At 37.5% G+C, this 15,534-nt stretch overlaps 1 protein-coding gene across 3 annotated transcripts in view; it reads right to left on the bottom strand.

Annotated features, from left to right (window-relative positions):
* LAMA2 (laminin subunit alpha 2) overlaps positions 1-15,534 on the bottom strand; it is a 681,429-nt gene that overhangs the window by 232,277 nt on the left and 433,618 nt on the right. For all 3 annotated transcript variants that reach the window (XM_069598353.1, XM_069598354.1, XM_069598356.1), the window contains 2 exons: positions 10,715-10,895; positions 4,864-5,000 (listed from right to left, as the gene is read on the bottom strand). In XM_069598353.1, coding sequence (XP_069454454.1) covers positions 4,864-5,000; positions 10,715-10,895 — 318 coding nt within the window. The remainder of the gene's footprint in view (positions 1-4,863; positions 5,001-10,714; positions 10,896-15,534) is intronic.

The raw sequence follows: 15,534 nt of genomic DNA, 5'->3' as shown, positions 1-15,534 counted from the left end.
TTTTCTTCAAACACTGCTTGTTTCAAAGAGTGAACTTCTGACAAAGCCATTTTACCTTATCATTTCATTTTTACAGCATTTATTGTTTAGAGACATATATTACAGTTTAATCAAGGGAGAGAATATATAAATATAACACAATGGAATAAGCATGATATAATAGGTGATGCGCAAAATTCTGTGAGAGGATATAAAAAGTACCAGATGTGGGGAAGCCAGGGAGAATTTAGAGTAAAAATGATACTAGGATTTTTTTTTGAGAGTTAAGTTTTGCAGACAAGCCCAATTTGAGGTGTCTTGCTGGTAACCTTTTTTTTTTATTCCCAGATGTATACAAGATTTTCTCTTAATTTATGTAATATGATATCTTGCTAGAATTTATACAAGTTTGAGTCTTCTAAAAAATTAATTTACTAGAATATGGTGAGCTCTTTCAGTTTGAGAATACAATTGTTTTTTAATTCAGTACTATTTCTTCAACTTTTTTTTTGATTTTTACTTCTGTTCTAATTTATCAATTTTCTTCTTCAGGATCACCTATAATTCTTAAAGTATATAACTTCTATCTGTCAAATCTATAACATACTAATGTCTTCTGTTGTCATCTCCCAATTTGCCTCTCAAATTTGTTCTCCATTTTGTCCTTGCTATCCTACACAGTGAAAATTCTGTTGTATGTATATACCACCAATGCTTATTTTAATTACAGTATTGCATTTTTAGCTTCTTTTCAATAATTTTTTTCTTTCATCTCAGCAGCAATTTTCAATTTGCTGCTCATCCACATGTCTTGTCTTCTATTCCTTAAGGCTTTCTGCTTCTGATTTAGAGCTCAAAGCTCCTTGAATTTAAATGAAAATTTAACTGAATTACTAAAATGTTATTTAAGATCTTGGAATACATCATTTTCAGAGATCAGCTGTGCCAAGGATCTCTCTGCTGTCTCTAAGCTCTAAACTCACTCCTCTTTGCCTTGTTTTATGACATTATAGTTAGATCTCTATGGACATTTCCCCCTGGCCAGTAACAGAATGTTAAAATTAGTCTTTACAGGGTCCAGGAGAGACCCAAATAAGGCCATGGTGATGGAAAGACATTTCTCTTCTGGGTTGTGGTTCTTCATTACTATCATCATCACTATTATTTACTTATTTAGCATGGAAGCCCAGAGGCTCATAAAGAATTCCAAGCTGTGCCATCAGGCCACTCTCTCCCCTCTGTTTAGGTCTGCACTCAAGCACTAACCCTGACAGGCTGCTTCTCAGTAGCTCCAGCAAGTCTGCATTCTCCAGTAATGATGGGCAGTGTCTATAGGCCAGCACTTGCCCATAAACTCTGGCAAGTTATTTATTATCGTTGTTGTTGTTGCTGTCATTGCACCACCAGCAGGCTGTGTATCCCTGTGGTTGCCACGCTCTCTTCAAAGAGGTCTGAAGCCAAGTATTGTTGGGAGTGGGGAATGGGGGAAGATCTTGCTTCCTTTACAGTCCACCCTGCTTACCCTTGGGGCTTCCCTGATAGCTCAGATAAACAACCTGCTTGCCATGCAGGAGACTTGGGTTTGATCCTCAGGTCAGAAGATTCCCCTGAAGGGAATGGCTACTCACTCCAGTATTCTTGCCTGGAGAATCCCAGGGACAGAGGATCCTGGTGGGTCCAAGGGGTCACAAAGAGTAGGATACAACTGAGGGACTAACACTTTCATTTTCCCCTCACCCTGGAAGTAGTAGCTACTCTTTTGGACCTACCACTTCAGGATCTTTTATATCCATTTTTTCAATCCTTTCTGTAACTAACTTTTACCAGTTAACAATTCTTTATATTCTACTTTCCCTGTTTATATTGGACTTCCCTGGTGGCTCAGATGGTAAAGTGTCTGCCTGCAATGCAGGAGACCTGGGTTTGATCCCTGGGTTGGGAAGATCCCCTGGAGAAGGAAATGGCAACCCACTCCAGTACTCTTGCCTGGAAAATCCCATGGACAGAGGAGCCTGGTAAGCTACGGCCCATGGGGTCACAAAGAGTCGGCCATGACTGAACAACTTCACTTTCTTTCCCTGTTTATGTTTCCCTGGTGTGGTTTCTGTCTCCCTAGAGGGTATCACCTCTCTCTGTGTCTGAGTTTACTACCATCAGGGTTTGTACTTAGTCTATGACCTGACTCTTTTTGGTGCTTTCCTATTCATCTTCTTCCACAGAACTACAGCTCTATGGAAGACTCATACACATAGCAACTTGCCAGATTTCCAGATCCAAGTCTGGCTGGATCTCACTTGGCATTTCTCACACTTTCATTGCTCAGCTCAATTCTTACATCCACTGCTACTAAAGCAATTCCTGCTTCTGCTCCTGCCAACAACTGAGTTATGGGACACCTCTTTCAAGGTTGTGATGTACAATCACCAGCGTCCCATCTATTATCTCTTTCCTGTCCAAATGTTTGGTAAAATATCTTCTCAGATTCTGATGTTAAAATATCACCTGGCCTTATTTTTGTTATCTTTATGATTCAGTATTTTTCTGTCTTCACAGTTCTCCAGTAAAAAGGCCTGCAGTATGGGATGCTGCTAAAAGTTATGTTAAACTCATAGGACTAAAAGTGATTATTTATTACACTACAAACATTGCCATAGTTTCAAAAGATAGAACAAAGCACTGTCATCATGCCAAGTAACTTTTTCTTATAGAACATCAGATGTAGAATGAGAATTCAAAATAAGGATGACTGACTTATCCACTTAAGTAATTTTTCCTTACTTATTTAAACAAAATTGGCCATAATCAGAAATATGAATCTAAGATATGTTATAGAAACTATAATCATCTAATAAATTTTAAAATTGTCTTATGAAATATTTATCTAAAATAAATGTATTAAACTTTATTAACTAAAATAACTTTCTTTAGACTTTAAAATATTAAATGTCTCTCAATTTATTACATAAAATGAAAGCATTAATTCTTAAAAACCAGTCAAAAAATTGGGACCTTTTCAAATTGGGAAGTTTATTCAGGAAGTTATAGTAGAGAATAAATGAGACTATTAACCATATGTTTAGATGACACTGTAGCCAACATGAAACTTAAATCATAATTAGCTGTAATGTTTGTTTAGCAATAGAGGATTTATGCACTGTTCCCCTGCTAGTGAAAGATGGCAGGCTTTATATTCTACTTCAATAAAGGCTCAAATGATGTGTGTGCTCACACCTCAGCACAGAGAAATTATCCATGACACAAGGAAAGCTATAAATCTCAAAAATCACTGTTCATTTAGATTATAGTCATACAAGATTTTAAATAGTAGAATACATCCTCATAAATAATTGTGAGGGCTATATAAATTGTTTATAATTGTTCATAATGATGAAGTGTCTAGCTATTCAGAAATTTAGATTTGTAACAGTGGTTCAAAGTAATTAAAAATTTGAATCAACTTCAGTCAACATAGTATTTACTCAATGATCAGTAAATGTAATGATATAAAACATATAAATATTAAAAAAAAAAAACTTGGCCTAGGGTCTTTCCTGGTAGTCCAGTGGTTAAGAGTCCACTTTGCAATGCATGGGAAGCAGGTTAGATTCCGTGGTCCAGGAAGATCCCCACATGCCATGGAGTGACTTAGGCTATGCACCAAAACTACTGAGCCTGCATTCTACAGCTCTTGAGTGGCAACTACTGAGCTCAGGTGAGCAACTGCTGAAGCCTGTGCACCCTAGAGCCCGTGTTCCGCAAGAGAAGCCACTTGTGGAATGCAACGAGAAACCTGCATTCCGCAATGAGTGAGCAGCCCTCCCTTGCTGCAACTAGAGAAAGCCCGCCCACAGCAACAAAGACCCAGCACAGCCAAAAATAGCTAAAATAACATAAATAAATAAAACTATTAAAAAAAACCTTACTTGGTCTGCATTCATCCATCATCTGTTGCAAAGCAAAACCTGGCAGTCATCCCTTAGCCTTCACTTTCTTATTCCTTAAATAAATGAATTCAGCCATATCTTATTCAGTCATAAGAGTTGTAACTTAACGTGCCCTCTAAACACTAGTGGATAATTGAGGCCAAGCTGCTATGGGGCTTCCCTGGTAGCTCAGTGGTGAAGAATCTGCCTGCAGTGCAGGAGCTACAGGATACACAGGTTTGATCCCTGGGTTGGGAAGATCTCCTGGAGGAGGGCATGGCAACCCACTCTAATATTCTTACCTGGGGAATCCCATGGACAGATACAGTTCATGGGGTCCCAAAGAGTAGGACATGAATGAAATGACTTAGCACACACACACACAAGCTTCTATCAACTCTCACCAACATTTTTGCAAAAGCCTTATAAGCAACCTTCTGCCCTGAAGCTGTATAGATTTCTCTAAATGTGAGACTGGTCATATCATTTACTATGGTTCACTCATGGAAAAAATGGGGAATTTTGTAAGCTAAAGGTTGTTTAAATGACTTCAGAATCCTCTCAACTAGCTCCTGAAAACTGATATCTAGGTAAAACTTGGGGGGAATTCTTGTGGATTAAAAAAAAATTCATTCTTAATTTCGTTGTACTTTGGAGATATATTAACATTTCATTGTGTGCAGGTATGAAGTTAGAGATGTTTCTAGTTTTATTTTAGAATTTTTGGTTCTTTGTCTTCCTTTTTTGAAAGTATCATGGATGAAGCTATATAAATGTGTACTTACTTTAATCATCTTTCCTATAAGTAAAACGTAAGATAGTGATCGATTCTGCAATCATGCTATAGCAGTAGATCTGTATCGTTTTGTAATCCTGACTCTTAAAATGCCCGACTATAGATTTCTACCAAAATAGAAATCCTTAAATGACATTATGAGATGAAATAAAACAATTCACTCACCTTACAACCAGTGGTGATGCTGTGGCCCCAGCTACGAGGTACACATTTAGAACATTTCTCTCCAATGGTATTGGGTGGGCAAATGCATCGACCAGTCTTTGGGTCACAGTTATTACCCAGATGGGAACAGTCACAAGCTTCACAGGTGAAAGGATTAAAAAAGAAAAAAAAAAGGATATAAAGTGTTGAGTTTTATGTTTGTGGGTTTCTCTGTGATTTATGCTGTTTTATATTCCATACTATAGTTAAAGATCCTTGAAAATGACAACTCACCTCATTCATTTTTCATATCATAGTATAGTATAATTCCCCAGGAGGAGGACATGGCAACCTACTCCAGTATTTTGGCCTGAAGAATCCCATGGACAGAAGACCCTGGGCTATGGTCTACAGGGTTGCAAGGAGTCAGACATGACTGAGTGACTGAGCAGACATGCACACAAGCATAGTATACATCAGAGCAGTTGTTCAGTAAATATATATTGAATTTCATTAATAGTTTAAAAATGTCAAACATTTTTAGCTTTTTGATTAAGGATAAAAAGAACTGATGTATCAGATTTCCTGTGTACTGTATTCCCTTATATCTAAATACTATAAGGTTAATTTTTTTTTAAAATTTAAGTTCATAACTAAACATAACTATGGGCTTCCCTCATAGCTCAGTTGGTAAAGAATCTGCTTGCAATGCAGGAGATCAGGGTTCAGTTCCTGAGTCAGGAAGATCTCCTGGAGAAGGAAATGGCAACCCACTCTAATATTTTGGCCTGGAGAATTCCATGGACAGAGGAGTCCATAGAGTCGCAAGAGTCAGATACAACTTAGCAACTAAATCACCACCAAGTTCATAACTAATTTTTCCATGATCTATAGATTAGTATTTCCTTCCTATGAAGAGTGCAAACATCCTTGTCCATTACACGTTCTTAAAGAATGCAAACATAAGATCTGAAGAAAAACAAAAAGATTTGAGATCTTCAAAGCCATCCAAGACAAGGAAGGCATGCCACTTATTAGCTACAGTTGACTCAGCTGCTGAGTACTTTTTACTGCACCATTTCAAATCAAAGTGAAAGAAAGAAAAATGCCATCAAATACTCAGATTCAAATAGAAGACTAATGTTATAAGAAATCTTTTAGTTACATGATGATTAAATCTTTTTAAAATACATTTAGGATATTTAAGTTCACTTTTCAAGGGATCACACTTATCATTGCTCACAGGATCCTACCCCAGCTGTGGAAAATGTTTAATACAACATTTGACATAAATGTTAGCCATTGTTTATTATTATTATTGTTGTTGTTGCTGATTTTAAGCCAAAGGACTTACTTTATATGTACCACTTACTAAGAAAAAAATGTTTCACAATGCTTAAATTTATGAGCTAAACAATGTTTTGGGACAGTTTGAATCATTACTTGCAAATAGAAATTAACCATTCAGTTAGGGAGTTTGAGATGGACATGTATACACCGCTATATTTAAAATGATACTTTATGCCCATTCAGTTCAGTTCAGTTTCTCAGTCACGTTTGACTTTTTGTGACCCCATGGACTGCAGCACGCCAAGCTTTCTTGTCTGTCACCAACTCCCAGAGCTTACTCAGACTCATGTCCATTGAGTCAGTGATGCCATCCAACCATCTCATCCTCTGTCGTCCCCTTCTCCTCCCACCTTCAATCTTCCTAAGCATCAGGGTCTTTTGAAATGAGTCAGTTCTTCCCATCAGGTGGCAAAACTATTGGAGTTTCAGCTTCAGCATAAGTCCTTCCAATGAATACTCAGGACTGATTTCCTTTAGGATGGACTGGTTGGGTCTCCTTACAATCTAAGAGACTCTCAAGAGTTTCCTCCAACACCACAGTTCAAAAGCATCAATTCTTTGGCATTCAGCTTTCTTTATAGTCCAACTCTCATATCCATACGTGACTACTAAAAAATTCATAGCTTTGACCAGACAGACCTAGTTGGCAATGTAATGTCTCTGCTTTTTAATATGTTCTCTAGGTTGGACATAGCTTTTCTTCCAAAGAGCAAGTGTCTTAAATTTCATGGCTACAGTCACCATCTGCAGTGATTTTGGAGCCCCCAAAACAAAGTCTGTCTGTTTCCATTCTCTCCTCATCTATTTGCCACAAAGTGATGGGACCGGATGCCATGATCTTAGTTTTCTGAATGTTCAGTTTTCAGCCAACTTTTTCACTCTCCTTTTTCACTTTCATCAAGAGGCGCTTTAGTTCTTCTTCGCTTTCTGCCATAAGGGTGGTGTCATCTACATATCTGAGGTTATTGATATTTCTCCTGGCATTCTTGATTCCAGCTTGTACTTCATCCAGCCCAGCATTTCACATGATGTACACTGTATAAATGTTCAATAAGTAAAGGGTGACAATATACAGCCTTGACATACTCCTTGCCCAGTTTGGTATCAGTCTGTTGTTCCATGTCCAGTTCTAACTGTTGCTTCCTGACCTGTATATAGATTTCTTAGGAAGCAGGTCAGGTGGTCTGGCATTCCCATCTCTTTAAGAATTTTCCATAGTTTGTTGTGATCCACACAGTCAAAGGCTCTGACGTAGTCATAAAGCAGAGGTAGATGTTTTTCTGGAACTCTCTTGCTTTTTTGATGACCCAGCAGATGTTGGCAATTTGATCTCTGGTTCCTCTGCCTTTTCTAAAACCAGCTTGAACATCTGGAAGTTTATGGTTCAAGCACTGTTGAAGTCCAACTTGGACAATTTTAGGCATTATTTTGCCAGCGTGTGAGATGAGTGCAATTGTGTGGTAGTTTGAGCATTCTTTGGCATTGCCTTTCTTTGGGGTTGGAATGAAAACTGACCTTTTCCAGTCCTATGGCCACTGCTGAGTTTTCCAAATTTGCTGACATATTGAGTGCAGCATTTTTCGCAGCATCATCTTTTAGGATTTAAAATAGCTCAACTGGAATTCAATCACCTCCACTAGCTTTGTTCATAGTGATGCTTTCTAAGGCCCACTTGACTTCACATTCCAGGATGTCTGGCTCTAGGTGAGTGATCATACCATCGTGATTATCTTGGTCATGAAGATCTTTTTTGTATTGTTTTTCTGTATATTCTTGCCACCTCTTCTTAATATCTTCTGTTTCTGTTAGGTCCATACCATTTCTGTCCTTTGTTGTGCCCATCTTTGCATGAAATATTCCCTTGGTATCTCTAATTTTCTTAAAGAAATCTCTAGTCTTTCCCATTCTATTGTTTTCCTCTATTTCTTTGTGTTGATCACTGAGGAAGGCTTTCTTCTCTCTCCTCGCTATCATTTGGAGCCCTGCATTCAAATGGGTATATCATTCATTTTCTCCTATGCCTTTAGCTTCTCTTTTTTTCTCAGCTATTTGTAAGACCTCCTCAGACAACCATTTTGCCTCTTTTCATTTCTTTTTCTTGGGGATGGTCTTTATCCCTGCCTCATGTACAATGTCAAGAACTTCCATCCATAGTTCTTCAGCTACTCTCAAATCTAATTCCTTGAATCTATTTGTCACTTTTACTGTATAATTGTAAGGGATTTGATTTTAGTCACACCTGAATGGTCCAGTGATTTTCCCTACTTTCTTCAATTTAAGTCTGAATTTGGCAATAAGGTGTTCATGATCTGAGCCACAGTCAGCTCCCAGTCTTGTTTTTGCTGACTGCATAGAGCTTCTCCATCTTCAGCTGAAAAGTATATAATCTATCAGTATTGACCATCAAGTGATGTCCATGTGTAGAGTCTTCTCTTCTGTTGTTGGAAGAGGGTGTTTTTATGACCAATGAGTTCTCTTGGCAAAACTCCGTTAGCCTTTGCCTGATTCATTTTGTATTCCAAGACCAAATTTGCCTGTTACTCCAGGTATCTCTTGACTTCGTACTTTTTCATTCCAGTCCCCTATAATGAAAAGGACATCTGTTTTGGGTGTTAGTTCTAGGAGGTCTTGCAGGTTTTCATAGAACTGTTCAGCTTCAGTTTCTTCAGCACTACTGGTTGGGGCATAGACTTGGATTTACCATGATATTGAATGCTTTGCCTTGGAAACGAACAGAGATCATTCTGTCATTTTTGAGATTGCACCCCAGTACTGCATTTCAGACTCTTTTGTTGACTATGAGGGCTACTCCATTTCTTCTAAGGGACTCTTGCCCACAGTAGTAGATGGCCATTAACTCACCTAATTCTTACAAAATTCAAGTGAGGCAGATACTATTATTTTCCTAATTTAATAGATGAAATTTTCAGGGTACAGTGAGGTGAGATCACTCAGTCAAGGTCATATTACTAATTGTTGGTGGTGTGCAGTGATAAGTTGCTTCCATAATGTCTGACTCTTTGAGACCCTATGGACCATAGCCCACCAGACTCTTCTGTCCATGGGATTCTCCTAGCAAGAATACAGGAGTGGGTTGCCATGCCCTCCTCCAGGGGATCTTCCTGACCCAGGGATTGAACCTACATCTCTAAAGTGGGAGAGCCACTAAACAAATCCAGGCTCTTTGGTGAGAGTCATGTTTTCAACCATAATGCTACCCTGCCTGTTTTATGCTTAAAAAATTTTTTTTTTCTGTTGTGCTTCTCTGGCTTAGAATGCTACTAAGTTTTCATTTCTAAAATGTTATCATCATTTCATCATTTTAAAATAATGTTTTTGATATTTATAATTTCTGGTAGTGGATATATTTGAATTTGTAGCACTTTTTATTCAATTAATATTAAGTAAAAATGCTAGTGAGAGTTGTATTTATAAAGAATAGAGTACATTTTAAAATGCAGCCTTATACACTTTTTAGTAAATACACATATTGTCTTACAGATTATACATAGATTCTTAGAAGATCTACAATAATAATATTCAGAGTAATTTATAATGGCTTAATTTATGATAAAAACTGTTCATCAGAAGTGCTTGAGAACATCTTAAGGGTATTGGCTTTTAATATTATTCTTCCCACCCCTAATATAATTTTCTTTAGTAGTCAATAATCATGTCTTAAAATCTTGCCATATATTTATCATGTTCTGAAAGCATACGAGTATCATCAATGTTGTACTACTGAGTTTAGTAAACGAGAGTAATACTCAACCAAGTGATTGTTGGAATAGAGGTTGATTCCAACTTAGTAGTATAAAATCAAGGCAAATGCTCAAACTTTACTTTCATCTGTACTGTTAATTCCTATTTTCTTAATTCATGATCTGTAGGAAGGCTGTGGCTGGACACATGAGAAACCTGCTCTAGGAAGCCAGGGTTAGCAACTCCGGCTTACATTTTCTCTGGAACTAACAAACCATCTACAGCCAATCTATTTCTCTCTCAGAACATCACAGTTTTCAAGGCATCTGAAAGTGGATGAAAACATTTTTTTTTTTTTTACCATACCAGAAAAAGATATTAACTTCCCTGATCATTGTACCAATTTTGCAACAGGAAAAGGGAAAGTTGAACTATATTAGCTTGGGAGTAAAATTTAAACTAAGGTAACATTGGCACCAGAAAAATTGACCATCTCTTTCAAGCTGCAGTAGCCTTCGAGCGACTGGCTGAACAGAGGTCACAGACAGGGAGGGAGACAGCAGAACTGGGATCTGCTGATGGATTTTTATTGCAGGCGCAGCTATTTATAGGGCAGTGTTTCAAATTACAATGTATTTCCTTTAACTTATTAAAAACATATGTAAAGCATTAGGTTAAGTATTTTTTTTGTATTATATGTTTGCCTGTTGTTCTGGTGTATTTCATTTAATCTCTGGGAACCTTATAGAACAAACTGCTACAGAAGCCTAAATACCAAAACCAGGTAATGAATGCATTGGGCTTAGTCTCATTTACAGACCTGTGCATCCGCCTTCTTGGAAGTTGAAATAGCCGTGGGCACAGCGATCACATTTCTTTCCTGTTACTCCTGGCTGGCACCAACATTGACCACTCTCTTCACAGTCAAATGATTTGGACCCAAAGGAATTGCAGTTGCAGGGGATACACCCTCTTGCTGATTGGAGGCCAAAGGTTTCAGGCTGGCATAGAAGCAGAATGAGAAAAATTCAATTTAAATCAATTAATTCACAATGGCACTAGATGCACTGTAAGATCAGGTGGGAAAAGAGGAACCTGTGGGTTATAATGGTTCTTCAGTGATGTTATGACCATTGGACTGTCATTTAACCTAGTGGACTTTTTCTATGGTGTCCAAGAGAAAAGTGCAATTGGTGGAATTAGGGTGCTATCATTCAGTCTGTGATATTTTCACCAGCCTTTCCTTATATGTCTCAAGATTCTAACGGCAATGTGGAAATAAGTGAGGATGGCAATTCTATTTAAAGAAAATTTTGGTTTCATTTCTAATAATCAGAATTGATTATTTTCAGATATTTTTAAGTCCTTTTACTTGGTAAAAATGCTTTCAATATTATTGGGCAGCAGCCTAAAGTTAAAATAAATCTTTTTTCTCTTATATTGGGTCTAATTTTTGTCATATATCCACGAATAGTTCTAATCATCATTATGGGGCTCACATTATACATGTAACTCTTTGGTTATGCCTATACTGACAAAACAATTGGTGTAACTAACATCTAGTTTCTTGGGTTTCATCCTAACAATCAAAGTTGATTTGTGAGAACACATATCAAAGCACCAAATTAGGTAGATGAAGGGAAACTTTCATCTCTGATGAGTTATTCATATGCATATCTCTTATCTATTTGTAAGAAATGACCTTCCATGGTCCAGCATTACTAGCTTTGGCTGACTTTCTGGAAATGCATGTTATCAGACCTAGAATGACTACATTAGAAAATGCTGATGGATTAAAAATAATTTCTACTAGAAAAGTGAAAAGCACATATCCTACTTAAAGTATGTCAGGGCTGTCTTTTACGCAGAAGTTTGTCACATTATTATGATATTTTAATCTGGAAAATTAGTCTCAGTAATTACTTCTTTGTAAAACTAATTCTTATTTTGGAAAATTAGACTTAATAATTACTTCTTGGTAAAAATAAATCTTGCTATTTAATGTGAGCCACCCAAAGAGAAATGATTAAGCCTCATTATGTATTTTTGTCATTATTGTTAACAATATTAAAAATAAGTCCTATAAAACAAAATCATACTGAAAATTAGTCTCCTAAATTGACTGTTGCTAAGAATAGCTTTCTTTTTAAATCTAAAATGGGTTGATTATAGTTGATAATCATTTTAATCTTTATATTTGTTCTTGCCTTTATTTTTAGTTCTTTGTTTTTATAAAATAAATAAATAAAATAAATAGCTCTTTATTTTAGTTCTTGACTTTATTTTTAGTTCTAATTCAGATTCACTGTATAATTAAAAAAATTGTGTGACACTTGTAACAAATGACCTTACTTGATTTTGAAATTAATTATAGGATAAAAGAAAACATATAATATTTTTATTCATAAAAAGCAATTCAGTGTACGATTCTAAATAGCAGGCCAAGAGAAATAGTCTGAAATTGAGAAAATGCATGCATGCTTATTACAGTATTATTTATCATAATAATGAGCAACTGTAGAGGTACTTAAATGTTCAATGTTAGAGAAAAAGCTGAATAAAGTAAATTATGAGGCATTCATGTTATAAAATATATAAAATCATTAAAATCCTGTTTTGAAGCAGTTTTAATGATATGAATATGGGTAGAATATAGCATTAAGTAAAATTTCAAAAAGCAGAATACAAAATTACATATACTATGATTCTAATTACATACCCACAAAGGCACACATACCACTCAGACACAAACAAATAGAAACTTATATACACAGAAAAAAAGACTAGAGCATTACATAGTAAAACTTTTTTAAAAAAGTAATATTTTGCATTTGTTTTTATTTCCTAAATTTTCTTGACTTAGAATGTGCATTGTAGAGATAGTACTTTACCTTTATCTTTACCTCCTAAGTTTGCTTTACTTAGCATATCTATCTATACAAATATCTTTAATGGATAGACCAATAAAATAGTAAACTTTCAAATTATTACTTATTTAAAAAATTCCAAAGTTGATTATGTCAAGAAATATATAAGAAGTAATCTAGATAGCATATTGAAAAGCAGAGATATTACTTTGCCAACAAAGGTCCGTCTAGTCAAGGCTATGGTTTTTCCAGTGGTCATGTATGGATGTGAGAGTAGGACTGTGAAGAAAGCTGAGTGCCAAAGAACTGATGACTTTGAACTGTGGTGTTGGAGAAGACTCTTGAGAGTCCCCTGGACTGCAAGGAGATCCAACCAGTCCCTTCTAAAGGAGATCAGTCCTGGGTGTTCTTTGGAAGGAATGATGCTAAAGCTGAAACTCCAGTACTTTGGCCACCTCATGCAAAAAGTTGACTCATTGGAAAAGACTCTGATGCTGGGAGGGATTGGGGGCAGGAGGAGAAGGGGACGACAGAGGATGAGATGGCTGGATGGCATCACCGACTTGATGGACATGAGTTTGAGTGAACTCCGGGAGATGGTGATGGACAGGGAGGCCTGGCGTGCTGCGATTCATGGGGTCACAAAGAGTCGGACACGACTGAGTGACTGAACTGAACGTCTCTATTATACTTTTCTAATATTTACCTAGTGTAGTTTTAAAACCTGAAAGTCAAAGTGGCTCTGTTGTGTCTGACTCTTTGTGACCCCATGGACTATACAGCCCATGGAATTCTCCAGGCCAGGATACTGGAGTGGGTAGCTGTTCCCTTCTCCAGGGGATCTTCCCAACCCAGGGATTGAACTGGGTTCTCCTGCACTGCAGGCAGATTCTTTACCAGCTGAGCTACAGTTATACCAAAACAAATATTACCAAAAATAAAATTTTAATAAATTGTTCAAAAATTTATTTCACAGTCCAGGGAAAACGCTGTAGTAAACAAATTTTAAAGAACATTCTTAGTCAGTAATTGAGATTAATGAGGTAAAACATATAGAAAAGCGAGTGCCTGCCTATTCTCAGTGGGAAGTTTGATGAGCTCATATAATTTATTCTCATTTGGGATAATAATAAAAACTAGCACTTACATATTGTTCTTGCCATGTGCCAAGCAACATTTCTGAAGCCCTTTAAAATATGAACTCATTTAAATTCTCAAGACAATCCTGAAAGATAGTTATTATAATCAACTTTTTAGAGTGGTGAAACTGAGGCATAGAAGCATCACGTAATTTGGTCAGCAGCTAGCCAGTTGTGGAGTCGGGATTCCAAATCAGCCAGACTGGCTTCAGAGTCTGTGCTCTTAGTTGTCACATACACTGTCTCAGAGGAAAAGTGGTCTCAGGATAAAACACCACTCCATGCATCGGTGCGGTAGGATATGTAGGAAGAGGGCGTGAATAAGGGTTAATAATTCTGCTGAATTTATGCTTTGGAGATATTTTTGCATGCTCATGCTAGTCATGTCTGACTCTTTACAACCCCATGGACTGCAGCCCACTAGGCTCCTCTGTCCATGGAACTTTGCAGGCAAGAATGTTGGAATCGATTGCGAGTTCCTCCACCAGGAAATCTTCCTGACCCAGGGATTGAACCCACATCTCTTGAGTCTCCTGCATTGGCAGGAGGATTCTTTAACACTTGAGCCATACGGGAAAGCCCATTTTGGAGACATAGTGATCAGTTATGGTCCCTTTCTTTTACTCTAAATGTATGCATTTATTTCTGAAAAACATAATCTCTTTTAAAGATTTCTCCACTTAATAACAATAGTAATAATAACAGTAACACTACCTATCACTACTAAAAACTCTTCGGATGTGTGTTTTATACACTCTTCTTACAACAACCTGGAGACAGCCACAGAGGTGCCTGGGCAGACCTCCCTGCAAGAGAGCCTGCGGTGGGAGTGTCACGAATTGACAAGCCCCAGCTTCCATTTTCATTCTCTTGAATCGAGTGAATCATACCAAGGCTCACTTCTCCTAGTCAATTACTGGTACACTGAAGTACTTGAATCTTCCTGCTCCATCCAAGACTCCTCCAGTGTTGCTTGGGTACTCCCAACTGGCCTGGCCAAGAACTTGAGATTTGGGCAGAATGCACTCAGTGAGTCTTTTCTATCCATATTTTTTTTCCCTCTCTCCTCCCACAGGGCCAGACCTAACATTTCAGCAGAAGTCTCCCTGCACATGATGCTCCATCCCCATCCCCCTTCACTGGAGTCTCCTCCAGTGAATCTCTTGGCATTTGCTCCTTGGAGGATCTGAGCCAACACACAAACTCTATGAAGTAGGTCCTACTATGGATGAAGAAGCTGAATTACAAAAAGATCTAAGAAACAGTTTTACGGTGGACCAGAAGTGTTGCAGCTGGGATTTGACCTCAGGCAGTCTGATATCAAAACTAGTTCTTTTCAAATGTCAATAAAGAGGCAAGAAATAAAACTATAAATTTGTTCTTCTGCCTTCCTCCCTCATCTTCCTCCCTTTCCCATCCCCCTTCCTCCTTTTACCTCTTCTTTTCCTACTCCTTCTTCATCTTCTTCTTCTATTCCCTACCCTTAGTTCTCACCTAAGCTCTGATTCCCCACTGACAAGTCCTGTCTTCTGGTACTCAGCATCTTGGCCTTGGTCCTATTCCTCTCTCCCTGGTCCTCTCTTTCTCTCTCTCCCTCCCCAAATTCCTTCCTTCCACCATTTGTTTTGTCTTGC

Source organism: Ovis canadensis, chromosome 8 (genome assembly GCF_042477335.2).
Source record: "Ovis canadensis isolate MfBH-ARS-UI-01 breed Bighorn chromosome 8, ARS-UI_OviCan_v2, whole genome shotgun sequence".
NCBI lineage: Eukaryota > Metazoa > Chordata > Mammalia > Artiodactyla > Bovidae > Ovis > Ovis canadensis.
Note: the sequence above shows the minus strand (reverse complement) of the source record. Positions and strands in the feature narration are given on the sequence as shown.